This window comes from Bactrocera latifrons, unplaced genomic scaffold (genome assembly GCF_001853355.1).
Source record: "Bactrocera latifrons isolate USDA-ARS-PBARC rearing strain unplaced genomic scaffold, ASM185335v1 scaffold_11, whole genome shotgun sequence".
Classification (NCBI taxonomy): Eukaryota; Metazoa; Arthropoda; class Insecta; order Diptera; family Tephritidae; genus Bactrocera; species Bactrocera latifrons.
The window spans coordinates 1,624,753-1,648,148 of NW_017534519.1; the positions used below are offsets into that span (position 1 = coordinate 1,624,753).

The 23,396-nt window shown below is 40.5% G+C and overlaps 2 protein-coding genes across 4 annotated transcripts in view; both read right to left on the reverse strand.

Annotated features, from left to right (window-relative positions):
* Positions 1-17,544, reverse strand: part of LOC108973263 (patj homolog) — a 34,771-nt gene extending 17,227 nt beyond the window's left edge. Inside the window, exons 1-2 of one of the 3 annotated variants that reach the window (XM_018940412.1) lie at positions 15,747-17,544; positions 14,898-15,689 (exon numbers count right to left, since the gene is read on the reverse strand). In XM_018940412.1, coding sequence (XP_018795957.1) covers positions 14,917-15,689; positions 15,747-17,526 — 2,553 coding nt within the window. In that variant the 5' untranslated portion in view covers positions 17,527-17,544 and the 3' untranslated portion in view covers positions 14,898-14,916. Of the gene's footprint in view, positions 1-14,897 lie in introns of all 3 variants that reach the window. The other 2 variants (XM_018940402.1, XM_018940393.1) reach the window with 2 other exon arrangements.
* A 608-nt stretch (positions 17,545-18,152) lies between these two features.
* Positions 18,153-23,152, reverse strand: LOC108973275. Its single transcript, XM_018940427.1, has 2 exons — positions 22,856-23,152; positions 18,153-18,813 (listed from the first exon to the last, which is right to left on the reverse strand). The coding sequence occupies exon 2, from the start codon at positions 18,514-18,516 to the stop codon at positions 18,163-18,165; it is 354 nt and encodes a 117-aa protein (XP_018795972.1). The 5' UTR covers positions 18,517-18,813; positions 22,856-23,152; the 3' UTR covers positions 18,153-18,162.
* Between the last annotated feature and the right edge of the window lie 244 nt (positions 23,153-23,396).

Here is a 23,396-nt window from a genome sequence, read left to right on the forward strand (position 1 = left end):
TTATTGTTCCGTGTCCGCAAGCTTCGGATGTCGGATGGAAGACATAACGGAAGGACGTCACTCACGCGCGAGGCCATCAAATTTGGTGACATCAATCCATCGGTTTGTCAGCGTGCACGCTGTGAAGTGTCCTCATTACAACTACACCCAAAGCCATATTGATTGCGAAACGAATGGAAGCGCAAATGCGGAAAGACAGTCAGACAAATTGCAAATAATTTCCATCTTCGAGAATGGTGAGAATAAATTACTTGAGGACGTTCAAAAATTGGGAAAGTTTCTGTTTAAATTAAAACATTTCATAAGTCCTGGCTCTTACAATCTTTTAAAACAAATTTTTTTTTTTTTTTTGTATATACAAGATCCTCTCAACAGGTGATTTCTTCGACGATTAAAAAAAAAAAAAAAATAAAGAATGTTCAAATTTGAAAGGAATCGGAAAATCATTGTGGAAATAAACAATATTTCATATATTCAGTATTCTATCCATTTGAGTATTAACGCCATACCATAGGCTGTAATAATATATAAAGTATATTGGAATACATTTATTTCCGGAACTACTCATAGTTAGTTACCCCGAAAGGAGAATAACAAATCCCAACAACTTGCTTCCATTCATTAATAGTAAATTTTAAGACAGAACTTTCTGCGCAAAATATCCCAGCTTAGTTGCCGCTCTGCCAGAAAATACAGTACAGGTCACGCTGCTTGTTCTTGTTACATATGCACAGTTATGCGCATGTATGTTTTGCATACAAGATATGTTTACGCTTGGCGCCTGGAATTATTCTCGTTCTTACTTGTCGTCGCCGTCAGTTTAATGGCTTTTAATGAATTTTAAATGCCAACAACAAATTGTGAAATGTGGGCGAATGCATGAAATTTCCCTATATCAAGACTGCACACATATGTTTAAGCCAGTTGGTACTCATACACGCTCACATGTCTCGCACATGGAGCTATGTGAAACTCTGTGGTTCTCTCACTACTTAGAGCGCTCAGCCTGGAGCTTTTCAATGCTTCGCCTGTACGAAAGAACATAATGTTGGTAAATTTATAGTTTGATAGTCACGTGTTGAAGAAAGATCGACTTTATAAAAATTTCTTCTTTAATTTGGTCTTAGCTTCGCTAGAGTTGTAACCAGATAACCCTTAACTATATGCTAACCGTGAATAAATCCGTTGTACTATATCTCGTACATTTTCTGAAAAATACTAGTTTGTGAGTCTCAATTAATTAGATTGAAGTTTATAGTCAATTATTAAATTTTTGAGTTGGCGTGATCTAAAGTACTACTGCTTCATATGACAACCCATTTACATCAAATTAGTTTGACCAAACTCTGAAAATATCGTAAGTCCCGATGATCCACGCTTGACCCAAAGTTATCAGAATAATTTGTTATCCTAATACAACATAAGAATGAATTATTTCATTTCTTGAATCACAGTAATTAATGAATCGCATATGACATTCGCAACTCATCCATTTCCATAGTGATTGACAGTTTGATTGTTTTCTCATAGCATCAAATGCCAACAGCTGTTAGTTTACGGGATAGAATAATATATACAATTTACATAGATACATATATACATGTATGTATATGTACACCTATTTGACTACGGGGTACGGATTCCTTTGGCTTATATTTGTACTACGATGACGTAAATATTTGGAAAACCTTATTTTACTCGTTTCATCTCTCAAAATACACCTCAAACTACCAATACACATAGTTGGGGGTAAAAATAGACGTTATTTGCCTAGCTGGAAAATAGAATTATTCAAGCGTTTGGCGGTCGATTTGTGGCCTCAATAAAATATTAGTGTGGCTCTCTATTTTTATTCGAGACGGAATTATATGTTGGAGCGCATTGTGTTCCTTTACATATGTATTTAGGCATAAGACTTTGACAGGAGAAACACAAAATATGCCTGTGTAAAATAAATATAGAGTGAACATAAATAATTACAATTACACATGGTTTTATATTGAATAGTAGTGATACGTTTTTAAAGACGAAATGAAAGAAAATTTTGCTGGTTTCGAAAAATTTGTTTCTGTTTTAGTTTCGAATTATATGGAATTTGTGGAGCTTTGTTTACTCTAACTCCTTTTTTTTCGAATTATAAACAATTTTCTTCTTCTTTACTGGTGTAGACAACGCTTTCGCGGTTATAGCCGAGTTTAAAAAAATTTTGAACAAAATTATAATTTCTCGAAAGTTAATTTCTTTACCATTTTGAATGTTGAGCGCAAGCCTTCACTTAAGCAACTAAGTAATATGACTTTTGTAAAGCTGCACACATTCCAAATATTTATGGAGGCAAACTGAAATGTGAGTCTGGCAAAACCAAATATTAATTTTGCAAATGACCTCAATAAGTTTGGAATATTGTAGCTGCCAACATATATGTATATACTATACACTACCATAATGTGTGTTATATTTCGCCAGTGAAGCGTCACGCCAGCCAGGAAATAGACGAGTTTACAGCGGGCAATACTTGTTTCAAAATAAGGTCGGCAAAAAAACATCGGAATTTTAGTAATTATAGGACAATTTCTTTCGCGTTATATTATTTGTTTATTGTTTGCATTGAAATATATTCATTTGAATTGGATTGAGATATTAGGTGTCTAACTAAGTGGTCGCTTATTTTTTATAAGGTGTTCCATGGGTTTACTTGTTTAAAAAAATGGAATATTTTTTTATTATCATATTAACTAAAAACCTCTGGCATATTGTCCTAAATTTTCACTGTAATCTGAGTAATAGTTTCGGAGAAACATCCTTAAGAACTTGTGCGCTCGTGGCTAGCTAGGCTAAGTGCGCCGTCTTTAAACGCGTTATTCTGGAACTATTTTACACAGGCCTATGAGATACACTTGGACGTTAAATTAAAATTAAAATTTTTTTTGGAAAAAATTCTGCCAAAAATCCAATTTTCAGATTTTGTTTTTAGTCCAAGTTCTAAGTTAAGGTTTTAACTAAAAAACGTATTTTTTCACTTTAGAGATCCTGTGAGAAGTCATCTTGCCAACGTCGGCGCATCTTTTTTCCGAGGGGTCACTGGAAATGGCGTCGCAATGGCCGAGTTAGAAATATGTTTTTCAAAAATTTCATCGCCAGTCACAACTTTTTCCTAACTTTCTGACAACGCTCGAATAATATTACGGTAAAACTGTTCTCTTGTGATATATCCAAGAATCAAGCCATGTTTCTGTGTCGTCTTGTGAGTGGAACCGCTTTTGGGCCAGACCTAGTGTCATCGGACGGAAGAAATAAAAATCGGACGATGTAATATCAGGGAAATATGGCGTGCGGGGTAGAACTTCCCATTTAATCGTTTCCTAGTGGGTTTTAACGGGTTCGTGCCTCTACTGGTACTGAGGCCATAAAGAACACGAGGCGGGTAACTTCCAATGCTAACGCAAGCTCTTCTTAAATGTTACATCGATTCTCATCGAGCAACGTCTCCAATTCAGCGACTTCGAAGGCTTTTGGCCTTCCTTTACGCGGACGGTCGTTAATAACGAAATAACCGTCTTTGAAGCGACAAAAATAATATCGGCAGGAAAACGTTGCAAAATAAAGACCTCAACTGATCTCTTTGACATTTTTACACGACCTTCTTAGATAGTTTTACAGGTCATGATCGAAGGAATATTATCTAATAATTTCGATTTTTAATGTGTCGATGTGTAAGTAAAGTTTTTTACAATAAAATTAATTTAAGCACGAATAAATTAAATTTATACATGTTTCCAATTGGGCTGTCAGCGTATCTACGCATATAAAACTTGTGTATATTATACATGTCTGTCGATGACTTATTCGCAGTACCGTGGGTTATTATTGGAATTGCATTTTATGTTTTAGTAGACACAACTTCCCTTCACTCAACTGACATGACAAAATGGCTTGTCAACGGCAAAAGATCACTAAAATTGACATGCATTAATGAGCTCACACATTTGCATAGAGAGTTGGTAGTGTTTTGTGAAAGTTACCCAGCGAAAATCAGAAGTGTTTAATGGCTTTACAAAATGAAGTTTATGATAAAGTGCAGCGGTGCTTAGCGCAGTTAAAACACAAAAGTCCGATGATAACGGTATTTGAAAACAATTGCTTCTTAATAATACTTTAACTAAAGAAAAACTGTTTTTATAAATTTTCCAATTTGCACTGCCATTGGTATTACCACAAACCAGGCCACAGACATTTACTGTCATACCTGTGCCAGGACAATTTCAATCAAAATCTACACAATTCATTCAAACTAAAACTTATATAAATAGCTCTCGTGGCAATTATGTAATTTATGAGCTGCTTACATTTTTGCTACGAGTTTTCGATTGCCTAACAAGAGTGGCTTGGTTGGCACTTGCAACGGCATGCGAACAATTTGCAATTTATCTACGTTGTTATCATTTCATTTATAGAGTTACACATACACCAATGCACACAAACAAGGCCACATAAAAGATGATCTGGCAAATACACTCGAAAAACGTATAAACATGCTTCAGAAATGATTTAATGTATAGCTTTTGTGTGTGTGTATGTGGTGTTTCGCAGTTACATGCTTACAAAGCAAACATTGTTATTGTTGCATGTTTGCATATGCATAACTGATTGTATTTGTTGCTTTATGCATGCAGCTGTACAAGAGTGCCAATCTACATACATACACATAAACGCAAACATACATGCAGACGCGTACAAATAACTTTTATCTTGCGAACTGCACTTGAGCCCGCACCCGTCTAATCTGTCGCCCATCTGTGCTCTAGGCGTGTAGATGTGTGTGTAAAGGTAAGTGGATGTGATTGCAAATTTGTGTGTATATGTGTGTGCACTCTATGCAAATTCATTGTTGTAACGAATATATGCGGGGATACGACGGCAGTGAACGCGTGGACGGCAGCACAGGTGGCTTGGAGTGCGACGCGGCGTATGAGTGCTCCGAATTTGTATACTGATCTCCGTAGGCACATTTGTGTTACGAGTATACATATGTATATGTATATATTGTACTTGTATTTGTATGTGTGTGCATTTCGGGTACCGAACGCTTCGCACGGCGGGAGTGGCAGCAGCTATTGTGAATGGATTAAATGTTTGCAAATACAATTTTGATTGATGACATTGCATTGTTCGGCGCATAGAGAGCAATTTTTCATCGGCTTCCCACAGCGGCGTGGCGGGCAAATCAATTCAATTGTTTGGTTTTACAATTTCGACAGTTGTATGTGTGTGTGTGATTTTCATAAATCAATATCACTTTTGTAGACGGCATGAAAAAGATACTGTATTATATTTGCCTATTGTTACAAGCTATGCTATCACGTGGTATTTATTAACTTACACCCACACTGTTTGATTGCGGATGTAGCTAAAACGGTAGCGGTTGTACGACGAGTACATAATTTGTGATAAATATTGATGGCGACTTAGGAGTCTATATAAAAATATAATTTAAATGGCTGCAATAGTTCAAAGCTGCGTAGACACAACCCCAATGAGGTATGGGAAGTTTCTGGGTTTGAAGTTTCTTTATTTGACCTTTTAAGTTGAATATATGTAAGTAGTATATAGAATTTTATAAAAGCAAGTTCACAACAGCAACAGTAACTTTTTGCCATGCTATTAAGACGTTATAAGGATAGACTTCGATGTTTAACATTTCTAATGTTCAGTGGTTTTCTGTTTCGAATTCTAATGTTTTTTTATATACAAAGTGCGTTCCGCGTGTTGGCGCCATCTATATGTCAACTGGTGCCTTAGATTCTGCTATCTTTATTGAATGTTCAGTGAGAATTTCATAACACTTAATTGATTGGAACTGAAGTTATTGCGTTTTAAGTGTAAGTATGTTTGTGTTATTGGTGCGAAAATGAGTTTCGAACAAAGAGCCAACATTAAATTTTGTTTTAAATTGGTGAAACTTTTACCGAAACATTTTAATTGATGAAACAATTTTATGGCGATGATTTTCAAACTGGTCGTGAGAACATAAATAGTGATCACCGGAAATTCCATCGGAACTGTGCGTGAACTCATCAAAAATCAGCCCGAATAATCATTGAAATTCATGGCAATGGAATTGAACATCTCCCAAACATCGATTTATCGCATTTTGACCAAACATTTGGGCTTACGAAAGGGTTTGTTCTGCATAAATTTAGTGACGACCAAAAATTGCTCAGAATCCAACATTCGAAGGACATCTTGTGATCGATTATTTAACCAAAATCACATTTTAATCACTAACCACTCCCCGTATACATTTGCCCATGAAAGGAAAGCGTTATGCAGACGTAGAGGCCATTAAAATGCTTGTACCGGCATACTGTCGGTCACACCGGCCAACGAGCTAAAACACTCGTTCGACTTCTTTTGGACCATGCAAAAAGCTGTATTGAAGCAGAAGGAGACTATTTTGAATAACAAAGGTGTAGCCGAGAATGACCTGGCTGATGAGACACCGGCTCCGAAATATTCAATAACATGACCTGAACCCTTTAGCGCGATAGGTCCTCACTCCTACAGGAAGAAGGAGTAGTCAGAGAGGTATTGTAAATAACTCCAAAGCATGCGCCATGCCAAGTTGCTAATAGGGGGTCATAATCTCAACAGGTTGAAAAATGTTACCATTCTTCCTAGGAACAAATTCAGGCTACTTTCGCATTTCACACTACCCACTGCAAGCTGAAGAAGCACTGAAATAACATGGGCTTAGCTTCTTGCGCAAATTGCCGGTTCAGCGAAAGGGAGCCTGAAACTTCAGAACACCTGCTGACGGGCTGCCTAGCAGTGAGCAATCGCAGAATAAAGGCATGTTTCAAAATATCGATCCCATCGCCTCATTAGCACCTAGAGGTCTTTATCAATATGCTGCGGCTAGGCGATTAAAAAAGAGTGTACAATAGATGTTAGGTGACAGTGCCATCCTCGTGATCTTATTTTATCTTAAATCTTGGACCTTTCTTGATGCTTCATTGCAAGGAACCCTACAACCTTGCTTACGAAATCTTTGTCGACCGTCTTATCAAGCTGATTAAATATTACATATCCGACTCTCTAAGTAAAACAGTTAACAGTACTCAATGTTATGTATGTTTTCGGAGTTGGATCCGAATGAAATAGAGTAAATAAGAGTAAAAAATTTTGCAAGATATGAATTTCTATAGATAACAAATATTTATTTCTGATGAATTCCGGGGCTAAGATATTATCTACCAAAAAATTAAACGAAGTTATTAGCAAATCCCTGCTTACATGTGGAAGCTTGCGATATTGAATACTGTCGTGAAGAGGAATATACACACCCCACAAGACTAAATGTAATAATTTGTAGATGTGTGGGTTATTAATGAAGATGCCACACATATGTGTAGGTGCATGAGTGTATGTGAGTGTTTCGTGGCAATAGAGTGCGAAGGGCTCTTAAAATTAACCCTCTCAAGTGGCATAATATACTTGAGGAAATGTAGAAACAATACATACACACTCTAAAAAGTGTGTATATGAATAGTCGGAAAAACAGACAAAATACGCAAGCGGATGTACGCCTATTGACAAGCACAGTTACAGAACCAACACACAATAAGCAAGTGTAGACTCCTCACTTCTTATCAGCCACATCAGCCACATCGGCAAAGCCGCGCCCCTACCGCTCGGAATATGCTAATGGTCGCTTCGGCTGATGATGACGATAATGACAACACTGTAATGCTGATGAGGATAATGGCGTTGTTTTTGTTTCTTCAGGGTATGCTAATGCGATTTGAACCATAATAATCATGATAATTGTGCTATAAAGTCGACACCAAGTCGTTAAAACAGACGATGCCACCGCAGAGCTTTTCGCTTAAGACAAGCCACCCACTGCGCCGCCCGCTCGCCCACTTACACATAAATTAAGCTCGTTGTAGTTTTTCTGTTTGGCACTTTGCGTCCACACCAGGCATAGGTAACTCGATGCATACAACGCATCACATAAGTGTGTATGTGTGAGTGTGTGTAAAAGTGCATATGAGGTTGCCAGCTTGCACAAATTACTGCTGCAGAGACCGCACGCTGCGTGCCCCCTGTATTTTTCAAGACTTTTATTAGAAATTGTGCATCGAACCTTTAATACACATCCTCATACTCATAACTACATACACATATATGATACGAGGAGAGGAGGAGGAGGGTAAATACTTTACTGCCTGCAGTGCCAAGAACACATGATCTCTGAATTTATGACGTGCATAATCAGCAACATTCCTCAGTGTTGGGTAAGTACTCACTTATAATCCATTGTTCAGTATTTTCGCATATTAAACCAGAAAATACTAAATAATAAAAATGAAAGTTTATTTTAGTATGTCTTTATTGCATTGAGGAGAAGATTTGAAAACCTCGTATTATCGATTAAATTTTTACTTTGTTAAATTTTGGAAATACTTGCCGCATTATCGTAAGGCAGTGAAATTATTATATTTTGACCAAACATTCAATGAATTGCAATGATATTTGACATCGTGTTAGCTTATATTATCATCATTATATTACCATTTTTGTTCAGTATTGTTGGTCACCCATCTTCAGACCCAGCATTCATTATTGAATAATATTCGACCGAATAGGCCACGTCCAACACGCAGGGGGAAAAATATAGGAGCCGTAGCTGAGAGTGTATGCAAAGACGGTGGAATGTCGATTCGGTGCCGTTACTAGCATCTCGGACTGACGTATGGTATGAGTGAATGAATTTGCGCGATTTACGCCGAGATCTTAAATTGAAAGAATTTCAAATACAGCTTGTGCAAGAAATGATGCCGCACGAACTTTACAAGCGTGATGGCTCTATGGCTCTTGAAAATTTTCAAGAAGATCCGATATTTTCTAGCCAAATTTTGTTCAGCAATTTCATATAGAAAAAACAACGGTTTGGTGTGGTTTGTGGGCCCGTGAAATCATCGGTCCATATTTCTTTAAAAATGATGCCGATAAGATCATAACTGTCAATGGGAACGTTATCGCGGCATGATAACAAACTATCTGATGACTGAAATTGAAGCTCGTAATCTCACAAATCAATGGACTTATTGAGAGAACAAATCGGTGATCAGATTGGCCTTCAAGATCATGTGATGTCATACTGTAAGACTTTTTTTTGGGGTATGTAATGTATAAGGTCTATGCAGGTAATCCCGTTTCGATTCAGGTCGTGAAGCAAAATATCACGCGTATCATTTTCCGAGTCATTGAAAATTAGATTCAACGGATGGACCATCTGAGGGGTAGCCGCGGCCAACGTTTGAAACAGGTAATGTTCACAAAAATAAATGCAATGGAATGTTCTTTCGTATGATAATATAATATTCCTCATTTTTTTTTTTTTAAACGAAAACGGGAAACTCGAAATGGTTCATTCATTATTAAAAATCCCCGCTGTGCTAAGGAAATTTATCAATGCCATTTTAAAAAAATGATTGGACTTGGTCAAATGAAATTCTTTTTTGAATTTCTGAATCGTTAGAAGTGGAAAGCGTCCTTTCCCTGGACCCCAAAATTGGATAAAGCACATCACTCATCGATGGGATAATAGTCGCGTCCATCACTTATACAAGTGAGTTCCAACGTAAACAGAACTTAAAAAGAAAAAAACAGAACAAATCGTTGTGTCGACAAAATCAATTTATTTTATTCAAAATAGTCTCCTTCTGCTTCAATACAGCTTTTTGCATGGTCCAAAAGAAGTCGAACGAGTATCTTAGCTCCTTCTTCTTCTTCTGCATAACTACGTCTGTATAACGCTTTCCTTTCATGGGCAAATGCATTTTTCCGAAAAGGAAGAAGTCGCACGGTGCCGTATCTAGTGAATACGGGGAGTGGTTAATGGTTAAAAAACGTTTTGTATTCTGAACAATTTTTGGTCGTCAGTCAAATCTGCGGAACACACCGTGCACACAATCGTAAGCCCAAATGTTCGGTCAAAATGCGATAAATCGATGTTTTGGAGATGTTCAATTCCATTTCCGTGAGTTTCAATGAATATTTCTGCTGATTTTTGATGAGTTCACGCACAGTTTCGATGGAATTTTCGATGATCACTATTAATGTCCTCACGACCAGTTTGAAAATCATCGCCATAAAATTGCTTCATCAATTGACACGTTTCGGTAAAAGTTTCACCAATTTTAAAACAAAATTTAATGTTGGCTCTTTGTTCGAAGCTCATTTTCGCACCGATAACACAAACATACTGACACTTAAAATGCAATAACTTCACTTCCAATCAACGAAATGTCATGAAGTTCTCACTGAACAATCGATAAAGATAGCAGAATCTAAGGCAACAGTCGACATATAGATGACGCCACCAGGGGCGCTAGATTCAAAGAGTTCTGTTTATTTTGGAACGTACCTTGTACAATGGTATGTATAAAACTTTTCAAAGAAAGCAAGTTCGGATATAGATTAGACAATAAACTTATCACTTATGTTTGTTATTTATTAGAACACTTCTAATTTTATTGCAGGTTTTTAAATAAAATTTTAATAATAAAAAAAATAATGTGCGTTAATTTGGTATTATTTCAAATATTTTTGGGAATTCATAAGCATGACCTTGAACGAGCATAAGCGTGAGCTTTAAAAGGACTCTGCAAAATCAGTGTATAATGCACGAGACTTAAAATCAAATTATGAATATTATGATAAATTCAAGAACAAACGCAGTCAAATGTGAAATAACATGACAGCAAAGCTTTTAGTTATTTATTTTATAAATATGCACCAGGTACCAGGTTGTTATTTAAATTCAAAGAATTATTTTAGTATATGTGATGTGGAAGGTGTACAAGAGCTTATGTATGTGTGCAGACCATACCTATAAATACGGATATTCACATACATGCATACAACAAACATGCACATTATGGATGTGTAAAGCCATGCGGGGGATAATTTCATAAAACCGACCGAGTAATAAAGTTTTCCAGTTGCTGCACTTTATGGCTTTCACAAAGACGAAAACAAGCATTTAACGGAACATTTGCAACAATTGTTGTTATTACACAAAATCTAACAAAACATATTGAACACGGTAAATTTAATCGCCTTTGCATTCGCATTTGATTAGCATGCAAAATCGAATATGCTGCAAGTAGAAGCTTCGCCATTCATTGAGCTCATTTTAAATGTAACACCAGATTTCGAACAGAAATATTAAATTTCGGTAATTTGCTTAGCATTTGATTATCAAAAATTGTTGCAAGAATCATGTTCATATTTGTAACCAATTGCTAAAGAGGAACACGAAGTGCCACCACCGAATATTTCCATCAACAGACCGTCATCTGCTCAGCGTCAATAGTTGCGTTGTTGTTTTTGTATGCAAATTACGACATTCGCGTCCAAGTTTAGCAAATCCAAAGTGATATTTTATTCAGCATAATTTCGGCACTGTACAAGCCTTCCTGCCACATCTGGCTTTGTGCTTACCGCTTGACCAGCTGGCCGATTAGTTGTCTGAGTTGTAGGAAAATGCAAATCGCGACGCGTCGGTCCGTCAAATCAAAATGTCCATAATTCGAGACATGAAATTCAAATTCAAAAGGCAATCGTGAATGCCGAATTGCGAACAATTTCAATACTCATTATGTAAACAACAGTCAGACGCTAGCGACAACAACAATAAACACAGTGCCGCAGCGGCGTCACGTCACAAATTGGTGGCCAGCAGCTGGTGGTGGCAAGTTGCCGTTTGGACTCACACACATACGGTTATGAAATAGCGGTGTTTATGTCAGTATATGGTATATTTTCTACCGCATATGTACTATATTCTTTGGCAGACATTTGATTACCTCACTCAGAGAAAAACTTTTGTAATTTACTTTAACTGGCGCTGACGCTGGCTGCCGGGTGGCTTGGACGCTTGGCACGCGAACACATTGCTAATTTATCACGCCCCAACTATTTCAGGGCTAATATAGGCAAAGTTCACTTGGGTTGTGTTTCTTGTTACGAATTACCAAATTGCCAAATCTGTTAAGATTTGAAGAAAAGGTGTTATATACACAGAGAATGTTTGACAGAATCTGTGCGGATTCCCACAAATTCCAGCGCAAGCTGGCTGTTGAAAATGAAAGCGTTGATATTTACTAAATTTGTGTGGAAAAGTGCTTTCCAAAATAAACACTCAGGAATTTAATTTAAATTAAAATGAAAAGGAGATGTTTACTTTCAAATTGCCAATTGATTATGATTAATTATAATTACTTGCGAGGAACCGAAATGCTCAAAAATTCCCTCCCTCCTTGCTTCTGCCATATTTTTGACTTTTTATTTATTTTATTGCGTATTGAAATCGCAGTTTGGTTTTATTTGAATGCCAACATTTTTTGTTAAATTAGCGTTTTTTGTGCATAAGCAAAAATAAATAAAGAATGTTTTTCTTCTTTCACTCTGCGGAGTGTGTGTGTGTGTGTGTATGCACTCCTCCACGTTGCTTTGTGTGCTGGTGTTCAATTTTGTTAATTTTGCGTTCGCAAATAAGTATTTAATGGGCAATTAAAATGGAGCAAATGTTTACCTAAAAATAACCTAAAAAAGAAGAAAGAACTCGGCGGCATGCGTCCCTGGAATCACGTAATGCGTTTTTGCACAAACTGCTCAAGTGCTTGGCCAAATATTTGGTTTAAATATACATTTTTTACGAGAGTGAACTTAAAACACTACAAATAAAAATACAAATGAATTTTATACAGTGGTGGCCAAAACATATGCAGCCAGAAGACGTTCAACTGTTTAAACATTAAAGAAATTTGCGGTTAAATTTGCATTATTTTAGGGCAAACTTTTCTTCGTATGAGTTTTATAACTCAATGACAAGAAAATCATTATAAATGGAAAAACTCACAGTTTCTCTTCTCCCTTTTTTAGGCTAGGTTCAGTAGTATGGTGGACAAGCGTACGGAAATCCACTTACCGGAAGCAAATGAAAAGGCTTCAGAGGCTTGCTGTGTAACGGGAGCTTTAAAGAGCTAAATGCTAAAATGCTTTAACATTAGCTCTTAAACTGGCACTAAAACTGCGCAGAAAATTCCGGGGGACGACGACTGACTGCAGGAGAATTTACATATAGAACCTTCGGGCATAGCTCGGTGGATAATATCGGTTGGGTAAACACCGTCTAAATTCATCTTTTCAACTAGGAAAGAAGGTTCAAAGTAAGCATAGAAAGGTGGTTGTCGTAAAGGAATGTTAGCTACAAGCAACACTCCAAACATCTATGAGGATGGCTCAAAAATTACCGATGGAGTTGAAGCGGGAATATACTGTGCAGAGTTAGGCATAATCCAACCTTTCAAGTCTTAGAGCTGGTTTCTAATGCCTCTGCATTCAATTTCAAGGTCAAAATCTACGTAGGCAGCCAACCAGCTATCAAGGCGGTAACATAGTATCGCATATCGGCCAGAAGCGTCTTCGGATCCAGTGGAGCAGTGGAAAGGTTTGGCAAGCATCGAGGGCAAAGAAATAGTGGACGAGATTGCCAAGAACATCTGAAACGTGGTCACAAGACCGCAGTAGAAGACTAACAGATCGAGAAAACTGCAAGAAATGTCAATAGCAGGGTACCAGGAAAACAATGAAACATCTCTTGTGCAGTTGTTCCGCATAGGCAAGACTGCGCCGTAAGCATCTGGGGTCCGCACGGTATGATACATTAGAGGAGGTTTAGATAGTGAGGCCGCAAAGTCTGTTAAAATTCGCGTCAAGCATTGGCATCCTAAACTATGACTACTCCTCTTGGACTTAGCAAGTGAATTCCATCTGGTAGCGCAAAGGACCGAAACTGGTCTATGCATGACTTATTGGTCTACCAGATAAACTTAACATAACCTATCTTAGGTTAGGTTTACAAAACATCGTAAGGGATTTTTTGTACAAAATCTAGGAAACGAGATGAAAAGGAAAAAAAAGTAGAAAACTGTAAGACGGTGTTTGCCCTTCATTTCCATTCTGTCTTCAGAGACTGCGCACACGCCAAACTTCGGAAGATAATCTCAGCCACTCACCTTACCGGCTCACACATTCTAAGTTTCCGTATTTTACTGCTCACACACCTTTCCAGTTATGAGAAACGGATAATATAAAAATGTGAATCTAATTTTTCTAGTTTTCAATATGGACCAAAGCCAGTAAATGGGGTTAAACAAAGTCAAATTACATCATCCAACAAAAACATTAATATACTCAACGAATCTTTACAATTTAAACCTGGAATTAATACAACAAAGGAGATTGCATTGAATTGAAATCAGTGAAAGTATAAGAAGTAGCTCAATGGACGGGCGCAACAACCCAAGGGTATTAAGCACACTAGATGAACTCCGAGTAAAATAAACACACACACTCATTTATAGGTGCAAAGTTTTAATAAAAGCGTCAGGCTTCCGCTGTCGCGGGTGAGCCGCGCGTGCATTTGGAATTGAGCACCACGCACACACTCAGACACATACGGACAAATATAGAATATACACAAAAGATGCAAGCAAGCATACAGCTGTTGTGCCCCTTTGACACGGGTGCGGCATGCATGCGTGGCATAGTCGAGTATTGAACGCCTGTCGGGCTTATTGAAAAGAGGTCAAGAAAATCGTAGCAAGACGAAGTTGAAAACTTGCGTAAATCATTTTACAGCATTCGCTAATGACGTGCTGCTCAACTTCCATAATAGAAAAGCAGGCGATGGACATGGAAGATATTGGAAATTCTGAGCAAAAGAAGTTGGTAGTGAAAAATCATAAAGTTAAATGAAAACCTTGTATAAATATGCATTGGCGCAGTGTAAAAATACAAGTATTGGCAAGTCTTATACTCACAGTAAAAGTTCCTTAAAAACTATGTGCTTGGCGAGTCGGCCTCCTCCGCTGGCGATGCTATATTGCTGTCCGATGTTGAGAGTGGTCTGCAAATGCCCAATTTGGTTTTCCCCACTGGCATGCCTTTGAGTATCGCTACTGCCTCGTCCAAATCGAGTCCGTGCAGTGTGTGTTCGCCGACGCTGACCAATCGATCTCCGGGAAATATCTCGTTGGTCGCTTCTGCTGCGCCACCACGTATTAGACCACGTATCACAATTACCGTACCTTCGGCATCCATCGGATCCTGGTAGTCAAGTATAGAGAAACCGAAACCTTGTTCGGTTTTTTCGATTTCGATGGTAGTGACGTCGCTGCTCCAAAGCGCCAGACCCGAAACGTTCTCCAATGATTTGGAACGTTGCTGGTCGGTCAGCGTGGCAGTGCTTGATGTGTATAGAGAACTCTCCGATTGTGCTTTGGTTAGCAGATTTTGCAGGCTCTGATGACCACCTGGTAGTAGAGAGCGTGTTTCGAAAGCCTCTGGATTTTGCGATGTGTTTATTACGGATGGTGCGGTGGGTCCCCGCGCGCATACCAGCTTTACGTGTGTTGGCAGTTCTTTCAGTATTTTAACTACTTCAGTGTGCTTAAGGCCTTGCAATTTATATTCGTTTACTTGTAGTAGCTCGTCTCCCGGTTTGAGTATGCCTTGTCGCCCCACAGGCCCATCTTCCAGGATAGAGCGTATGTAATGATGTGGACGCTTTTCAATGCCGCCTTCGACATCCACGGTGCCCTCCAGGCTGATCCCTAGACCTGAAAGTTTATTTATTTCGGCTACAATAATTTCACTTTCAGGAAACTCACTTTTCCAGGTCAGCTTCAGCGTCTCCACATTGGGCGGGGCTAAGGTTGAAGCGGCGGGCTTGGCGGCTAACGTTGTTGCCGTTATTGTTGTCGTTGCTGCCACCGCAGGCACTGTTAATGTTGTAGTCACCGTCACCGCCGTTTTTGTTGCCGGCACCGCTGCAGTTGTTGCAGTCACTGAGCTAACAGATTTCTTACGACCACCATTTGGCTGTTTCACCGATGACTCCGGTATTGTAGACGCCTGCCATTCGGTAGACTGCATTTGAACCGCCAGCGTTGCTGAGTCGTGATCATCACTGTCATTGTCATGGCTTCCATTGATATGCGTTGCTTTGCCGTTGGCTAAGTGTTTAGCCGTGGGCGTTGTGGGCGTCTTTTGCCGTTTGGCACTGCTAATGCCGCTGTGATCGCTGCGATCGAGCATGTAAGACATATTAGAGTCGACAGTTTCACGTGATGGGAAGTCGGAAAACTCCAGCATAACAATACCGCCTTCCGTGGCCACAGAATCGGCATCGGAACGTGGTGGCAGCCAAGAAAGTGTTGCAATCGAAGGTGATGCGGGCAGTGAACTCTGTGATTGCGTGTCTCCTTTCAATTCCGTGAGTGCATTTTGCAAATGTTCATACTTGCGTCCACGCAAGAAGCGTTCCAGTGTCAGGTGGACTTCGATGTCAGTATTACGGAGTATCTCCACCGCTTGATGGTTAGTAACGCCCGCGAGTGAACGGCCGTCTACAGCAACGATACGATCGTTGATCTGTATGCGCTCACTCACTTCTGCGGCACTGCCTTCTATAATACTTTTCACAAATATTCCCGAAAGGTCCTCCTCTTCACAAACATAACCGGCTACAGTGATGCCAAGACCGTAGACATTCTTATGCAACTCTACCTCATATGTTTCTGTCTCGGGTGAATCGATGTAATTCGATGAAGCCGTGGAGCAGCGATCGGCATCAATATGCGCTGCATCCGGTGCATTCGTTGAGGTGCCGGCATCTACGCCAGCTATCACAGTCTCAATTTGTTCCAACTGAGTGGTTTTTGAGTAATTTATGATGGTGCTGCTTGTGTTGGTGGTGGTAATGTCAAATTGCTGCTGGTGTAGTGAACTCAATGTAACCGATGTGCCGAGTGTCGTTGCTATTGTGTTTGGCGGGGATGGTAGAGGCAATAGGGGTGGCGGTGACGGTGATACAATCGAGAACGGTACGATGTCCAAGTCCTTGGGACATGCGCGCGCCGCTGCGGATGCAGATAATGGTAAATCAGTTGGTATGGGTGGCAGTGGCAAATCGGCTAGTTCAGTGTCCGGCGTTGGTAGGAAGCAGCTGCCGCCCATGCCGCTGCCGCCGCCAACTCCAACGCCTGTAGCACTAGTAGCAAAGCTGGGATTTTGAAAGAGATGCCGCGACAGTTCTTCTGGGTCGGAGAGGAGCTTAGTTGGAATAATTGGCGCATGACTGGCCAACGTTTGTAAATCGATGGCTGTCGGCTCCACAGGCCTCGCTACAATCAGTCGAACCTGAGCTCCAGTCTGACGAAGAACCGTTGCTACTTGCTCGGAACTGAAGCCACGCAAGTTCACATCGCCAATTTGCAACAAATGATCACCACATTGCAAACGACCATCACGTTCCGCAATGCCGCCGGGAGTCAATGCCTTTATAACAACACCAGTGCTGCGTCCACCGACCAATATGAAGCCCAAGCCATTACCATCATTTACCAGATCGATAACTTCCACCTGAGACCATTCAGTACTCAAGACCATTATGCCGTTATTAGAACTGTTAACTTCGTCTTGTTCTTGGTCGTCGTACTCGTCGGTTGTGTCGCAGAATCTGCAAGTTCTATTGGTGCCTGCTTGCTTGATGTAGAGCAACGACGGCGCCCTCTTATACGCGGACGCCTTTGTCGTTCCTGTTGATGTCGTTGCGAGCCGTGGGCAACTGCTGTTGCAGCTAACATGACTTGCGACTGGCGACACTGCCAGCGTCAGTGAGAAGTTGTGCGGATACGGTTGCCACTGTGTTGGCGACGAACAACACTGCGACAACGACGACGAACGAAGTGGCGGCACTGGCGGGGGCGACGATGTACGTCCTAATGCTATGGAATGCGTCGATGCTGACAACGGCGGAGGTGGCAGCGCCTTAAAGACGATAGTGCATTGGCTGCAAGACGTCGAAGGGGAACTATGGGAAGTGGAGGAAAAACAGGACGAGAGGCGCACGGGCGATATGGGTGTTAAGAGTGGCGATTTTTGCGAATCTGCTATTACACAATTTTCTAGTTGTTGCTGCAGTTCACACCTCTTTAACAGCACGTTTGCCTCGGCGCTATTCCTGGCTACACCGTCGACTCCGCTATCTCGGCTCCGGCAACTGTCTATTACGTGTCGCGTGCGTCAAATGCCGTTGCTGTGCACAGCGTCAACGTTGACGTCAGCGTCGAAAAATCGATGCTTTTCTAGGTTATCAATCGCAAAGTGTGGGTGATTGTCGTTCCGCGGGCGATTGTGTATGTGACAGCTGTGGCGCAGAATGCCCGCCGGATGTTGTGTATTGCAGCCGTCACTCGTCGTGTTGCAGCGTTTATTAATGTCGTTTGTGCTGCTATTTTTACAACAACTATCGCTGTTATTCTTCAGTTGCCTGCTTAGATGATTGTTCGCGCTATTTTTGCGCGTGTTGTCGCTGTCGATGCTGCTGTTGTTGCTTAAAGTTTGACACCCATCCCTTGCAGCATGTGTAACGTGCATAGTAACCACAACAATGTGAACCGACAAGCGTTGTTGGCGTCAATTGCCTCGGCGCACTAACTGAACTGGGGCAACGGGCGCCTGCGACACTAACTTTTAAATTACGTTACGAGTACCGCACGGGGTGCCGTTCGCGACACTGCGCTTGTGGCCACTGTGCTCTTATATAAGTACTTTTATTATAATGGACCAACACCAAATTGCGGCACTTTAACTCATTTGCACAAATGTTCGCGTTGACATCCTCGGTGGATCTTGCTCCGAACGTTGCGGTAAATGGCATTACCACGAGTGCGCCTGCTACAAAAAATGCACGAATTGATAGTCAACGATACTCTTCGTTGGGTTTTTATTGAGTTACGCCGTTACACAACGGCGGTGCGCGAGCTGGCTGGCTGAGTGGCTTTGTTGGTTGGCGTTTGTCGCGCCGCAACGAACTCATTACGCACAAAGGACACCTTCAACTTCGCGTGAGCGCAACTACATAAATGCGTGACTTTCATGAAACCTTTCGAATGTGCAACGTGGTTAATTTCTTACGTGCGTCTATGAGCAGCACGGCATACGCGCGGCAATGGGAGCGTAACGTGTATTGTGGTAAGTGAGTGAGTGCGGCGTGGCATATTTGCAAGCAACGGCAATTGTGGTGAGAAGAGCTCGCGAAGTATCGTGGCGCCATATCATTAAATTGCTATAGCTTGCAACATGCCGCAGAAAACCACGTTGCAGATATGTGCCGCGCTTTTCGACACGTTTTATTCGAGCGACTTGATATTTGCCTATGCAGACCACGATAAAAAGACTTGTGGGTGTGTGTGAGTGCGCTAATTTGCTGATATGTGCGTATGCCTTAGTGTCTGGTTTTTTCATTTATCCTGCCTGTCGTCAGTTGAGTGCAGACGGCGATGATGCTTGTTTAACTAATTTTGTAGCTCATTTGATCATTATGCGCTTTAATTATGTGGTTAACAACTGGCGGCGTGCCGCCTGCATCATAGCCAGGTTGGGTCTTTTTGTCTGTCATAAGCGCGCTAGCTGGCTGTTGTGCGAGTATGAAATCGAATTAATTAAGGTCTAGGCTTGCATGAGACTACAAGCGAGCTTTTCTCGTCAAGATTTTTCTGATAAATATTTTAAACAAAGCTGAAGCAGTATATCATTACTCCAACGAACTTATGGAAAGGTATCCACTGTGGGTAACTATACATCCAGACTAGCTTAGTGTCTTTCTGGCAAGTGTGGCCGGCGCTAAGGAAGCAGTAAATACTTTAGAGATGTTATTATTTACCGAGATAATTTCTGCTAAACTGGAAGGAACGAGTAGAGTTAGGGTTAGAGTCTCCTCGCTCGCTGGACATATATTAGATATGTCAGGGCCTATTCTGGATAAGTAAGAGTTTAATCTGCTACTGTATTCAGAACGAAGCTGCGCAAGGGTCACTCTTGTTTCTCGCGGCAACTCGAGTTCTTCGTCTGGTTTGACTCCAAATATGCCATTCACTGGGGAGAAGTCGTTGAATATGTTGACGGCTCCACCTCTTGATACTCCTAAGAGGTGGTTCCTTTCCAAGCAAGTGGCTGCAAGGATGGTTTCAGCGAAAGGACCCCAGTAGAAATTGCTTAGAGAGGAGTTCATTATGCTCCTCCTCGACAATTCCCACAACGGCCGGTTCTACGCACCGAAATCGACGCGGTCTGTATACTACCGAGTGCTGTTAATTCGGAGATCTAATCCTATTTAGATCGGTAAGTCTTCGCGCCAATCTGCTCATTGGGTAGATTCGTGGTGACTGTAATTTAAACCTAAAGACAGGTAGAATTTTCATTTTAGGTCAGTGTGAAGTCGCACTGGGGCCGGGTGCCCACAACAAGACAGTGGTTTTAGGTCGGCCTCGAACCCGAACAAGGTGGAAAGGTTGTCCCTTCCATTTGACCATTTGGGACGCTGACCAACGCATTGTTTAGATCTATACGTTTTTCGTCATAGGTGTTCACGAAAAGACACTACGTAGACCGGATTCTATACAATATCAAGGCTAGACATCCTGGCATCTAACTCTTAAACAGATGGGACCTGAGACCTACTTAAAGGAATTTTTCTCTCTACAAAAGTATATTTATAGCAATTTAAGTGTGGGCCACATCAAGGGTAACTCGTAGAAACTAACCGAAGTAACTCTAAGTAATGAATAATCGGATTCTGCGCTTCGTGGGACACGTTTACTTAGTGCTGGGTACTAATCAGATTATGCCTTAGCACTTAACTGAACTTCGGGTGCATTATTTCTGAGTAGAAAAATGAATGGATGGAAAAATACAAAGCAAAAACACTAAGCTTAAAATATTGCCATTTTTTCACAAAGTTTGCTTTTGTAAGTAAGAGTCTTTATCCCATGACGCTTTTTCATACAAAAGTATCAGCTTGACTACATACTTTCCAACTTTTACGCATCGCGGAACTCTTCACCCACAAATTGCAGCTAATTTAAAACTTCTCTTTGGTCTGCAGCACCCCGTTCCCCTCTTATCCAATTGGAACTTTAAATGAAAAAGGCTTCGTGCCACCGCGGCAGCCTGACATAAAAAGACGTGCATTTATGAGCCGCATTTGTTATGCTAAAGACGGTAGACTAAAAAACGTTGGATAATTTTAGCAAAGCCATAATTCTTAGTTAAATGCAATTACAGTATGATAAAAGGCTACAGAAAAGTTGAAAAAAAGTGTGGGAGTTCATCACTTGGCTTTTATTAGGGAAATTATTTAAATATTCACTTTTAAATTATTTTTGATGGGAAAATATTTTTGGTAAAGATTTGAAATGTGCTTTGTGTTTTAATCTTTCTTTTAGTGCTTTACATGACCTGTTTGGAAACGAGAAGACCCCTTTAACTGAAGAATATCTTGTGAAGCTGATATTGGATATAAGAGAAGAAAAGCAAATCTAAGGACTTAAAGGCACATAACCACAATATCCTAACCCTGCTATACCCATAATCCAATTAATCACTTTGTAAAAAATTATAAAATTTTACTGCAAATACGAATATTAACAGCCTCCCACTTATTGCATGCTAAGTGTTGCTTTTAGAGTATATTTTTGTCATCCTAAGCTGTATTTGAAATGTCAACGCGCGCGAGTAACTAAATGCCAGTGGGAAAGACACAAGAATCGATAGAGGCCATAAGCAACAGTTTTGCAAACACACAGACCGATTTTACTGAAGGGAGTTTCTGCCAAAGCAACAGCTCAACTGCCAAACAAAGCCAAATTCGGAGAGAAATACAAATGCGATCAATGAATGGCACAATGAAAAATGCGAAAATGCAAAAAACATGTATATTTGTGTTGCCGTTTTCGAGCTGTACTAATTTCTATCTTATGGGGACGGCAGGAGGTCTCGCATAGTAAAACACATAGTACATGCTAACATGTGTGTGTGTGTGCGTGTGTGTTTGTGTTGCGAGTTGAGTGTGTGTCGGCTGTTGCCTTTTCAAGCTTGGATGGCGACTTTTTTATGATCTACAGTCGACACTGACTTTCGCTGACTCGCACTTTGGCCTCCGCATGCTACGGTCTCTCGTTGGTTGCTCATACGCCATGTTGTGCCAAATTAATATATTCTAGCACACAGCGTTTCCTTTTCATTATTCCGACACTTCTGCTTGTTTTGCATACAATTTTGGAAATTTATGTGCCTACGTGAGTATGTATGAATGTATGTGTATGCCGCTGGTGAGCCTTCTTTTTGTTTTGGGTGTGCGCTGATTTGGAGCTCGCCATGAACCTTGTCTCGTGAATTATTCAAGTCTTATTATTGTCTTTGTGGGGCTTTGTGAAACATTATTGCGGTCACTTTCACTTTTCATAATGCCTGGAATTTTTTCTTCATAGCCACATAGTCGAACATATGGTACACCGACATACATGCTCAAAATATGTGTGTTTGTGTGTGTGTGTGTGTGTTCATAAAGAGTTGAAAGTTGTCGCTGGCGCTGCCAATGACCTGGTACACATGGCCATACCAACAAAGCGCACCAATTTGTTTGTGAATCCACAAACTTCACGCACACGAGCGCTCGCCTGGCAGTGTGTAATTGTTTTGTGTGCATGTGAGTGTGTGCGTATGTTTGTGTAGTTTAATTAGACGCTGAAAGTGAGTTTGTTGCTTCGTATTTGCCCACGCAAGACTTCATGCGACAACTTCACCTCAATTGAATTATTATTTAGTAACGACCAACGCAACACCGCACCCCGCCACACAGCTCAGTTCAGCCCGGTTCGCACCGCTTATATTGATTTAACAATTTAAGCTACGACATTCCGCACGAATCACTCACATTTTCACAAAAGCCATTTTTCACTTGGCATACCGTGTGAATTCGCACCAAACACTTAAGGATTTTCAGCACTTCTTCTTTAATCTCTTAAAAAATTTTCTTTCGATTTTATTTCTTTTCACTTTTTATGTAATTTTTCACACGAATTTCCAAATAAATGCTCGCACTTCGTTCGCCACAAGTCACTAAAGTCCTACCGTTATGTATGTTTCTGAAGCAGAAAGTGTTATAAAAAATCTTCCTGTCTTTTCTTCTTAATTTGTTGGTGAACGCGCGCGATTTCACCAGCAGCACCTTCACGCTACGAGTCTTCTCGGCCGATTGAAGTAGCGCTCGCCTCCGTTAGCTGCCAGGCGCTGTCGCTCTCTTGTGTTCCACATACGCATTGTGGACACTCAGCGCCACTATTGTTAACCGCATTGTTGTTTTCCAGCCTACCCTTCGACGCTCTCCCAACAACCACCGTATCCGCCAAGAAACAGAGTCCAAGTTCATGTTTGCGCAAACTCCAATGGGAGCACACTCTCGCTCTCAGGTGTAT

Bases quoted from the DNA above. Each gene is read 5' to 3' on its own strand.
- LOC108973275 (XM_018940427.1), bottom strand. From the start codon at position 18,516: ATGCACGTTACACATGCTGCAAGGGATGGGTGTCAAACTTTAAGCAAC.